This window comes from Lichenostomus cassidix, chromosome 2, assembly GCF_008360975.1.
Source record: "Lichenostomus cassidix isolate B80296 chromosome 2, HeHo_3.0, whole genome shotgun sequence".
NCBI lineage: Eukaryota > Metazoa > Chordata > Aves > Passeriformes > Meliphagidae > Lichenostomus > Lichenostomus cassidix.
In genome coordinates, this window is record NC_139482.1 from 128,296,585 (window position 1) to 128,308,987 (window position 12,403).

At 36.5% G+C, this 12,403-nt stretch overlaps 1 protein-coding gene across 2 annotated transcripts in view; it reads right to left on the bottom strand.

Moving 5' to 3' along the window:
• Positions 1–2,119: 2,119 nt before the first annotated feature.
• Positions 2,120–12,403, bottom strand: part of RAD54B (RAD54 homolog B) — a 63,953-nt gene continuing 53,669 nt past the window's right edge. For both annotated transcript variants that reach the window (XM_085053222.1, XM_085053221.1), the window contains 6 exons: positions 11,774–12,064; positions 10,245–10,420; positions 7,813–8,074; positions 6,441–6,507; positions 5,953–6,153; positions 2,120–2,983 (listed from right to left, as the gene is read on the bottom strand). In XM_085053222.1, the coding sequence (XP_084909348.1) occupies positions 2,757–2,983; positions 5,953–6,153; positions 6,441–6,507; positions 7,813–8,074; positions 10,245–10,420; positions 11,774–12,064 (1,224 nt within the window). In that variant the 3' untranslated portion in view covers positions 2,120–2,756. The remainder of the gene's footprint in view (positions 2,984–5,952; positions 6,154–6,440; positions 6,508–7,812; positions 8,075–10,244; positions 10,421–11,773; positions 12,065–12,403) is intronic.

The following is a 12,403-nucleotide window of genomic DNA, read 5'->3' on the forward strand; positions in this document are numbered from 1 at the left end:
CCACTGTGCTTGCACCTGTAGTATCTGTTGCTCTTCATCCTGCACTGAGGAAGCACCATTTGAGACCTATCATTAGGCAGACTTGCCTTGCTCTTTGGCATGTGTCCATAAGAACTATCATTTGGTGGATGATTGCATCCTTCAAAAACTGGAAAAGGCAACCAAGCACATGAACACCTGGTATTTCAAGCATCACACTAAAACACCATTGCATTCAAGATCCCCTGCCTCCCTCTTTCTGAAGAACAAATCTTTGATCTAAGACACTAGGACTGATTTGTGAGACCATAAACTACACAGGGTTTTAGAGCTGGCATCACTGGCAAGGAATCCAGAAGCTGCATCTGAGACCATCTGCTAGACAAAGTATCAGGTCCTCCTGATACTTGTCTTTCAGCACCAGCCACCTCCCCATCCTCTAGGGTTTCACACTTGTTAAGAGAAAGGGCAACATGGCATAGCTGGAGACTTGAAATCTCCAGTATACCTTACCAGTCAACAGTCTGATTAGGGTAAATTCACCATGGGAACTTTTACTAGGAGACATTTCTCATCTATGGGTGAAGAAATTACATGACCACTTGCTGCAGCCTGTATGTAAACACTGATTAATATACTACAATATGTGAACAGTATAGGTTGGTCTAATTATGAAGGCTGTTGCAAACTACTGTGAGAGAATCACAGATGGCACAATAAATTAAGAGTCTGTATTCATGCTTCCTATATTCTCCACAATCTATTCTTCCACTGAAAAACATAATTTTCCAGGATAGATAAAATCTCTGAATCAGATTTTCAATCTGCATCACATGTAATGCCACGTATAACCTGCTACTTGGAGAGTATTGTCTTACCCACACAACCAAAAAGCAAATGCACACTTCCATCACACCCTGAAGTCATGAGAGGTTAAGTGGGAGACACACTTGGCTAGCTGGGAGGAGCTGTCCCCTGAGCATCACCTTGCAGCTGCTACTGCCAGAGAGAGATCTGGGGCAGCTTGGCATAGCTGGGCATGGACAGGGAATCATACTGAAGCTGTGACTGACATTGAGTGTGTTTATATAGGCTGCTTTGGCCCTCTTAACCTTGAAGCAACATTACTTAGTGTGACAGCATCAGCAGACAAGGCCAGCATGTGCTCCTACCAACAGGGACAGGAGTGAATTTACAGATTTATGGGCAGAACAGATATAAGTATAATCAGTCTCAGATAATTATTAATGACAATGACCATCATTATACAGATTGCCTAGAATCTCCTCCTTGAGCTACAAAGCTGCAAACCTTGTCCTTGCTAAGTGAAATTAGCTGTGTGAACTTTACCTAACAGCAAAAGGGTACCAGAGCAGCTGGATAAGCATGGTCACCACACCACCACATGCAAGGTGAAGAACAGGCTCTTTAGCAGCCAGCCTAAAATGCTAAAGATTTAAACTCTGCCTGTTAGCATAATTTTCTTACCAAGAATACACTATGCATGCCAAAAATATGTTTGGACTTAACAACTTTTGCAATCATTCTCTCACTTTGGTCTTCATTATGTCCTGGTGTCATTCAGCATTTAGAGTCAAAGGAAACTGAAAAAACCCTCTGAAATAAATATGGATGGCAAACAGAGGTCAGTGCACATGGCTTTCAAGTTCCAAAACTGCATCAAAATGCAAGGAAAATGTCTGATGATGGGTTAGGATGGGCTGTGAATTCAGTGACAGTCTAGGGAAAGAGGGAGTACTAACAATAACACAGAAAATAATTTCAAATGTTTCCTGGAAGTTGGTTGGGCTTTTAGGCTCTGTTGCTATATATACCAAAAATCAACAGGTGGTACATCATGTGACACAATGCAGGATTATGTCAATGGAGCCCACTTCTTGCTCAAGGTCTTTCAAATTCTGTAAGTTTGCAGTATTTCTAAAAATTATCCATTCTTCTGCTCCTGTAAGCCTTTCAAATTACTTCACTTAAAAGCTACAAACTAATTTTAAATGTTTTTGTCTTCAAAGAAGGGAAATACAGTCATTAAAAAAATACCATAAAAACACTCAGTACTTCAGTGTTTGGCAAAAAGCATCCTTGAAAAGAGTTAACAAAATTAAGATAATCCTGTACTATGTATGTTTTAGAAATAAAGTTTATTTTCCCAAGTAAAAGCAATAGGAGAATTTCAGAATATTTTGATACAGTATCAAGCCATGGCCTCAGATTTTTGGACATTAGTGACTATTGCTCTGAATTTCATTAAACTGTAAATTCAAGGGGAAAAAAACTACCTTGTTATAAAGCTGCATCTATACAGATAAGTAACTTTTAACTGCTACAACAAAAATCCAACCAGAGTCTTGTTAACAGCATATACATGCATACATGTATACAACAGCATTGAGCAGTTTATAAAAGATGGCTGAAGAGTTGCCAGCTTTACAAGCAATAAATCATCATGATCACATGAAAACTATAAACCAAAGTAGACTTACAGTAGGAATGTGCATAAAAACAATCTTATTAATTATGATATCAAAGGAAAGAAGACTAGAAGGCAAAGTTAGTTTTAAAAATATGTATTGTAATTACAGCACATATGATTTACTTAGTAATAACTGTAACTTTGTATAAGCACAGGAATCACATTTACACAGAAACTTCATGAGAAACACACAAAACAGAACTGAGGAAAAAGAACAATAGATAACTGCACATCAGCTGTTTACAAGGCCTATGACAAAGAGGATGCAAGTGGTAGATAAAGGCACTTAAGTTTTATTAGGTGGGGAAGTAGGATTGGTTACATTCTGGAAAATGAAAGAAACATTCTCTTTTATCCTTTCAAGGAAAGGATCAGCAAGAGTCTGATGTTGCCCAGAGAAATGCTGCCATTGCATCAACTGTGACATGGAGAGTGGTTTCTTTGAATTAGGCTTCCCATGGTTTTGTTCAAGCTGGCAGCTTCTAGATACAGGAGGCTTTTCTGAGGAAGTATCTGAAAAAAAATGATGAAGTAGACTAATCAGAGAAAACTAAGACAGAAAATTTCAGTCTGAAACAATAAGACAGTGATAACAAATGAGAGAAAATAGAACAGCAGATATAATCATTCTGTATCAACGAAACCCAAACATATATCCACAGTAAGAGGGAGAAGGCTGTTTCTTGCTCAGTGATTGAGGGTTATCAAAATCACCATATGCTGGCATAAAGACAAATCCTTTTACACATGGATGGGAAAGGAAATATCTTATCTGGCAATTTCCTTTCCTCTGTCTTCCTAATTCTGTGACATTTGGGCTGCTCCCCTTCCTTACGTAAATCTGAATCTAGATGTAAGTTGCAGCAAAATTCACGCTAGCTTCAATTTTGTCCCAGAGGAATCACTCCAGCCAGCTAAGAATAGTTTTAGTAGCTGTTTCATTGACTCAGCACACTAGATCTGTACACTCTGTACATCCTGATTATGCCAAGTTGTTCAACATACACAATACTGTATATCACAATAAGGAAAAGACTATTGCTGTGAAGCAAAGAGATGAACTGACTTTTGAGATAGGATCCTAAAGCCCCAGATACTATCAGGTCATTGCAGTGCATGTCACGTATTGATGGCTTTATGATTCATCTGATGCCTGGGATAAATGAAGAAATAATTTTATATGGAAAAAAATTGCATCATTACTGTTTCTGTCATCAAATTTTTTCATAGAAGTATTATGTGCTCCTTAGGAAAGGCCAGTGATGTGAGCAGCATGACTCAGAGCATTCCTGAGTTTTTTAAGTTTCAGAGAGCCCATAAAGACTCATATACACAAAACTTTCCTTTTGACTGACATATGATGCATGTTTGGAGTAGATTTGAAATATATTCTCTTACTGGCCAGAAGAAAATTTAGAACAGATGCTTTTATAGATTCGGCCTTCCTAACTCATAAAGTACACTATGATCAAGTAAAACAATATGCTTACAGCTTGTAGCTGATCTAAAGGCCAAGAGAATAGCAAACAACCCAACTGCATGATCCATGCACAGGAAACTTCTTCCTTTCAAGACCCCATAGTTTTCTAAAGATGACCCTAGTGTGAATGGACTACAGGAAGTGATGGTTCTGAGGCCTATATTATATTGTTTGGCTGCTCTTTAGCTTATCTTTTGAATCATACTTGCTAGAAATGGAGGAGAAAAATCAGTGAAAGTTCTTGGCTTTTTTGTGTGGCAGAATCTATCCCCAATAACCTGGAATGTGGTTCCCTGATGCAGTAATTTGACAGTTTTCTGTTGTTAGGAAAGGCAGAGAGACCAGCTAGTAGTAGCTGCATTCTGGGGTGATCAAACTGAAGACCATTACTCAGAACAATTTGACTAGGAAGACAGTAAGCCAGCTTGTCCTCTGCTCTTTAGGAAATCAAACCTTCCCCTCACTCTATCATTACCACCACTTAGGTCTAATAATGGCCTTCAGGCTTCTCTTTGATTTACTGCCAAAAGGTTCTGTTCATTGGGACCAGGAACTTCCCTTGAGGAAGTCACAGAATCCAAGAGGCTAACATTGTGGTTGAATTGATGGAACCAATGCATGTTCAAAGTGTAAGATAAGAAGTCAAGATGTTAAGACAATTTCAAGCTGCTAAATAAAATTAAAAGGACCAGTGTTCATCATAGCAACAAAAAATTTCTCTGGATTTCTGCAATCCAGGAGCCACACCTGTCTCACTGCATACCACTGGGAAAATTTGGCTAACATTTAACACAAAAGGTGCCCTTCCCACTCAGATCCTGTAATAGTACCTAAGTGGAGGATGGCGTATTTTAGAACACCACTTATGCAAAAACAGAAGGTCTAATTTTTCAATCATTGAAGAAAGACACAAAGATGATTTAATCAGCATGTGGAACAAAAATAAAGGAGATAGTCAAATTCTTACGGCTACAGAAGCCCTGTGCCATCACCTAGCCAAGTCCTCCCCATTTGGGTTAGAATGAGATGAGAAAGAAGCACAAGCCTAATATATTATCTGGGAACATGCAAACCATGAAGCAAAATAGTACTGGGTCTGCATTACTTCTTTACTTCTTCCCCTGTCTATTGAGAACACACACTCTTGTACCCATTTCTTGAGTTCTTTTTATTGAGGTATTTGTGTGCATTTAGAAGATACCACTATTGGTACAACACTATCACACCTGTAAACAGTGTACATGGATATTTCATGCCCAAAAAAATAAACATACCAGGGCAATAGATACTCTTTCCTTTAAGAAACTCGATGAGCTATAAAAACTAAAATAGATAAGATGCAAACATAACTTACGATCATTTACTTTTTTAAATCCTCTTCCTAACTTAAACCTATACACCTATACACAGCAAGGCATGAAAGGAACTTTGATATGCCAAAAGAACAGGAGACAGGTTCCTACAGAAAGGATAGATGAGAGTATTTGCAACTTGGCTTTACAGCTGCCAGGGAGTCTTCCAGCATTTTTCAAATAACTGTTTTAATCATCCTGAATCAGCTTTAGTTAATAGCTCAGACATGAAGGCTTATATACAGACAGTCAGCATAGATCTTCACCTGGGGTAGCTGTCCTCAGATAAACTGCTTTTTACCTAGCCCTTACCAGATATTCATTACTGTCCTTGAATATTTTGAAACAAAATACCATATTGTGTCATTTAGTTGTAACAAATCATTAGTTGACCTGGACATAGCTAATCTAAGGATTTAAGAGGCATGATAAATGAACTGGTTGCTACTGCAAGGAATTAATCTTTCTCCTCCTCATTTCGTGAAGGACTCCTATGGACTAGATAAATCAGCCAGTATGTGGAAGATCCCATAATGAACCTCATTATTTCAATCCTCTTTTACTGAGCATCAAAGTTTTCTCCAGAGATAGACTATATATTAAAGATGGATTCCTCAGCAGCGGCCAGAGATAATGAAAAACAAACTCACTTTGATGGTCAATCTTTCCCATACAGTCACACTCAAGCAAGTCATGAGTAACACAGCTGGAATCTTCATGAAGAGTAAAGAGATTTTTAAGCTCCTCAACAGAAAAATGTGTGTGTTCAGATGTCTTGGAAAGGTCCACAACTGCCCCAGAAAGGTCTTGTTTGCTGATCTGTCTTTGATAAATCTTTTCTTCTATTGAGCCTGTATTGAAAAGAAAAACAGATAAATTTTTACCAGTATTTGCAAAGAAGTCAAATCCATTTCTTGATAACAATATACATAGGAAATGCTAAATCACTATTTTCAATTATTTAAGTAAAAACAAAGCAATGGCCAGTGAATCAATGCGATGTCTCCCTCTTAACTAAACTCACAACAAATAATAAATATTTTTAAAGAAAAATTATTCCCAAAACCACTCCCTCCTTTTATTATATGGAAATTTAAACTTCTGTCTCACTCTGGGTAAGCTGAGCACCATCTCTGACCTGTGGTTAGCAGCCTGTAGATATGGACAGTGTGTTTCTGACCATCTCTCCACACTCTAGCCATTGCCTGAGGAAAGCAAGAAGATGAAGAGCATTAACAGCTTGCTATACAAGGATATTTTAACTAAAGCTTGTAGCCTTCACTGATCAAATTACCAATTCTGCTCACTTGTTCAAAGAGATGTTTTCTGGATAAAGCAATCCTCAATAACTCTCTGTGATTGTTTGTGCAAGTTTTCTGGTATTAACTGCAAACAGTTTTGCAAATGTAATTTACTCTCTGCCATTTATGCTTCTCTTCCTTTCTGTACGCTAAAGTAGGAAAGTAGGTGTTTCAATTATTTCCTGAAAGAAATCCCCTCTTCATATTTGTTTTCCATGCATTAATAACTATTTCATATTTCAGGAATATTGATCATTCTCCCCCATCTCCAATTCTTTTTTTCCACCATACATCTTTAAAAGTGACTTTTAAATTTCTTTTGAAATTCTAAAACTGGTTGTTTGTACTTCCTTTTTTTCTTAAACAAACAAATTGTATAACTGAGTACTGCTATATGATCTTTTTTTCAAAAATGTATGGGTTATGCCCACGTACTGGGTACAAGCACACACAGCATGGTTTGCAGTCTCTGGCAACCTGCAGCAATTTTGTCTGATTGAGCAGACTTTGTCAGGCAACAAGACAAGTGACCACATGAGGGTACTAATTCACCCTGGGAAGAGGAGCAGGGCCAAGAATCAGAGCTTATTTCAGTACCAAGCACATAGCATTATTCTACAATAAGAAGTTTCTTACTGAGTTAATAAAAATATTTTTTAAATTGTTATTTTTAAGGACTATTTTAACTGAAGACTCTTATACCAACTAAATAATCCCTGGAGGCCAACAGTGCCTTTACAAGAATAGCACAGCATTGGCTTTCTTTTCTTTCTTTTGGCATCAGTGCCATGTGATTTTCTCATTCTTGCAATTCTGTTCAGTCTCTCCCTTTTTCTCAGGGATTGCAAATCAACAGCAACATTTGCTATGCAATCTAATCCTGTTTTCCTTTTCTTTTTAGAAACACAGCAACTCTACAGATAAAAAGACATCAGGAGACAAAGAGGATATGTGACTCACTCCTCGGAAGAAACCAGAATTTAATCTTCACATTTTTTACTGCAAGAGGGCTTCTAATGATCCCAATATATATAATATGACAGAGAAATATCTGTTCTTCTCAGAAAGAGTTTTCCTTCATTATTGTACTTGTAAAGGTACAATGTGGTAATTGGAAGCAGTAAGACATGTAAAGCCAGGCAATTCAAAATCAATCAAGAATTCATTTAATGCCCATCCCAACCCACATGTACACAGTTGTTATCAGACCTGAATGTCCGTAGCTGGATTCCAGTCGATATCATACAGGATCAAATGAGATGCTCCAACCAGATTCAGTCCTACTCCACCAGCCTTTGAACTCAGCAAAAAGATAAAAGCTGGGCTGAATTTACTATTAAAAGTATCAACAATATGTTGTCTCTGGGAGACAGGAGTATGTCCATCAAGTCTAGTATAGGAGTATCCATAATGTCTGCATACGTCTTGTAATATGTTTAATGTCTGAGTGTAATTGGATACCAGCACAACTCTGTCAAACAGTAAAACAAAGTCATCAATCCCAGCTCTTGGTAAAATTAAAGTCCAATAACAAATTACTGAAGACATCTAAGAAAATAAAATTAAAAGTGAAGCAAAAATTACACATCAACCCGAGGTTACTTTTCCTTTCTATGAAATAAAACATTTCCTATTAATTAGAAGCATATACTAGATCTGTATGCCTTATACCTACTGTCAAGCATTCAGATGTTAAATAATTAATATCTCCCTTTGCAACAGACTTTGGCTTAATACACAGATTGCAGGCATTCAGAACCAATCACAAAGATAGATTCTTTTTTTTTTTTAATCTGTTTATACAAAATAACTGTTGTTAAGACAGCATTTGCAAAGGATGTTGTAGGAGCTAATAAATAATACATATATAACTCTACTTACTGAAAAAGCTACTATGAACTTCTATAGAAAGAAGAAAACCTCAGAAAACCTCAGAAAATTCTAACAAACAACATAATGAAAGTCAAGTAGGAAAGCAGAGATTCTTTTCTATATTTTATGGCTGAAAAGAACTGGGATAAAGGCTAGTGAAAGACAGACACTGGGTTTTTTTAGAAAGAAAAATCAGTCTGATCCCTTACACTAATGGCCGAAGCTATGTTGGTCTATTTTCTCTGAAATTTTGCCTAAATAGGTTTCAAAGGTCTGAAAATCTAGAATTCCTATCCTCCCAGACATTGAGGATGATTTTAGTAAGTAGACAAATACCTTCTGAATTTAAGCCATAAGTAAAAGAATAGGACATTTTCTGCCAGACCATGTTTGGAGGTCTTTTTTATTGAAACTAAATGTAATATGTCTTTTTTTCTTTTTTTTTAATAATTTTGATTAAAAACAAGTTCTGAAGAACTAGACAAATCATTTCACGGGAAAATGAAAACATTAACATTTTAGAAGTGTTTTAGAAATTTTTATTATTACACTTTACAACTGAACTACATCCAAAACGTAGTTTGCAAAGACGATGCAAGACTTTTTTTTTTTTTTGGCAATCAACACAACATTCACACCTTTGTTTTCATTCAAAAATAGAATATAAACTTCAGAATAGGACTGGAATTGAGTCTGTATGTTACAAAAAACTATTTAGTACCAATGAAAGCAGAGAAACAAAAGAAAAAGAAAAAGAAAAATGAACAGCACTGAATTAAAGCAACAAAACTTAAAGGCATAAAGTAATGCCTCAAGTCAGCAGCTCCTAAAGTACTGCTACAGGGAGATGTTCATTTTACTGACACCCTTGGTTTCACTGACCTACACAAAATAAGGCCAGTACATTTAGATACTCAGCTGTCATTGGTTTCAATGGATGCTAAGTATATAAACTCCAGCAACAGGCTCAACTTTCTGATTTGTAAAAAGAGAATATCTTCATATTCCATTACATCAGTGTCAAGAGATCTGCTGTTACATCCCACTACTGAATTACACTGTGTCCTATTTAAGCATCAATTGAAATAGAAGTTAAAAGCTAAATACTTTTGGAATAGCTGGGCTTTAAGGCATGAGTCCATAAAAAATTATCCTGGGAGACCAGGTCATGTGAGATTCCCACAAATCAGCAATTGCACAGAAATTAATCATGTGCATCCTATTACCCCATGATAAACAGAAGTTTTCTTGCATGTCAATGGCATTTATCACAGGGGAAAGAAGCAGTTCTTGTGCAAGTTCATCTGTTGAGAGTGGTTGCCCTGAACAGAAAAAGCAGCAAGCACTGAGCAGTTAAGCATGATTAAATTAGAAATAACTTATAATCTAGTAATGAAAATATTTCAGTGCAATGTAATAGATTCATACATCTCCTCAAGGAGATACAAAGCATTGGAAAGCCTCTGCAAGTAAAGGGTGCAGCACAAGGGCAGTAGCAAACTATCTTACTTTCTTTACAGTGTAAAAAATACAAGTATCTCTATCTGCAAAAAATATGAAGAGCATCTTTAAAAATTATTTCAGATACAAATTCTAGTTTCATAATTTAACAAGGAAGCCAGGACTACAATGCATAAATTAATTTGGCACCTCTGCAAACAGCTGCAATGCCTTTATTCTGAACTTTATATTCCCATGCATTTGAAAAGCAAATCAATATCCAGAAGGTCACTCCCATTGCCTTCCTTCTACCTTTCTTTCACACTTGCCTTTCAGAAGAGTTGAGCTCATGGATTGCTGCTAACAACTTTACCAGCACCTGCAATTTTCCTGAATCCATTTCAGAGAAAGTGTTCGAAGTATAATCTTGTGGGAAGACATCTATTACACCTTCATAAAGGCTGGACTCATCACATTCTTCAGACATAGGATCACAGTTTTTTTCCTATTGAAAATAAAAGGATTAAAATTCAATGTTCCCTCTACCATATTTTTTAATAATGCTTTATTTTTAGCACAAAGACAAAAGGAGGCATAAAAAGTTTCCACAAAGCAATGTATTATGTGAGCATGACAACCTCCCAACACTGGATTGAAAGCAAAGCTTTAAAACATTGCTAATGTTTATTTTTGTTTACACCTTCTAACCTAAGACATTGTTTGCAGCTAAGTAGAAAGTTGAAATACTTAAAACTGAAAAATATGTACAACTTCTCTACTTAAACAACCACTCAAACGTATATCCACAGTAAAGACATATCTAAACCTTAGGAGTGAGGAAGAAATCAATATACTGTTTATTCTTTCTAAATCCCATAATATCTTATTATGGAACTTCCCAGTCATTCACTCTGTTTAGGAAAATGCTGTCATTAAGATTCAGCTATAATGGAAGAAATGAAGAAAAGCTAGAGGGCAAAACCAATAAAATAGAAGAAATACAGGTAAAATTTTGCTGTACTTAGAAAATCAATGTTTCACAGGGAGGAAAAAATCAGACTAGTCAAATGCCAAAATCACAATCACAATAAATTACTTGCACAGTCCTTTCCATCCTTACATTTAATAAAGGCTTGTATTTTTGCATGTGAAAAGTTTCTAATGCTTATACTATGAAATAACAGCAATGAACCTTAATTGGCAGTGTTGAAAGTTACAGGGATACTACAGGATACTGTAGGATATTCCTACAAAGTCATGAAGTACATCTTTTAAGAAAGATTTACATTTCCACCTACCTTCCTGGACTTTGGCTAGTGGCCATTGAAGTTACTATTACCAAGTTCTAATGATAATATTATTTGCCTATAGGAATAAGAACATTGCTATATATTCAGTCCCAGGATAAGTGGTAATGGAGACTTCCAGTACCACTGACATCTTGAGCCTGCAGCTCCCAGTGTCATTAAGCTTGAAAAAGTGAAATTATCGTGTGGACAAGGAGGTTTCAGAGGAATCAGCAGGAAAAGTACATAAAGTGATCTCTAGTTAGCAGAGTTCCTTGTAAAATTCACATTTATATGTATTTCTACAAATATTCAGAGACAAGACTGAAAGGGAAAACATATCAAGAAAGAGAAAATAGCAAAAGGCAATAGCAAACTGCTGACATACCTTCCCTAAGCACATTCAGATTTCCTAACATTTTGCTTTTGAAAGCAGACTTCCTAGAGCAAGTTGTATGTGAAAGTATGGAAATGACCTTAAGCAACATGCACATAGACCATAACATAGTTTCAATGACCTGTGTCTGCTGAAATTACTGATTGCAGGCACCCACCCCCATGCAAATAGATACCTTTATAGCTTTAAACAGAAGACATGGATGATTGCAAAGTTTTTTCAAAGCTCCTATACATATTAGGTGAGGACTATTTTCTAGCCTGCCTTGTAGACAGGATGTAATAACTCGAGAACTGAGCAGTTTTCGATACAATTCAAGTTGCAGCGCTGTTGGTCGGCAGAAGATTATGCTCTCCTTTTTGGGGGGCAGAAATTTGTTTATAACCTCCTGTGTTCTTCTTAGAATAAAGAGTCCAGTGAGGCGTGTGAGTTCTGCTGCTCTTTTTTCTCCTAATTCCTTTTCCTCCTGGAAGAACAAAACACAAAATTAATTATAATCTTTCATTTCATCAGAACAATGTTCTGAAGGATTTTAATGAGGTATCTAAATAACGTTTTAAAAGTATGATACCACTTTCTGACATGGGACTGCAATGACCAATTCTTCTCCAATTAGTACCACTGCATTAGCTTAGATCTACATCTGGTTTCTAAAGTCTTAAACAAAGGAAAACAATGTGTCAGATGACATCCAAGGCTTGTATTATATTCTAGAATTTCTTGAGATGCAGTGAAGGCATGCAGACTTTGCAGTACTGTGGAGAAACTAACAATGAATAAAGTATCGTCACATGGCAATGCACAT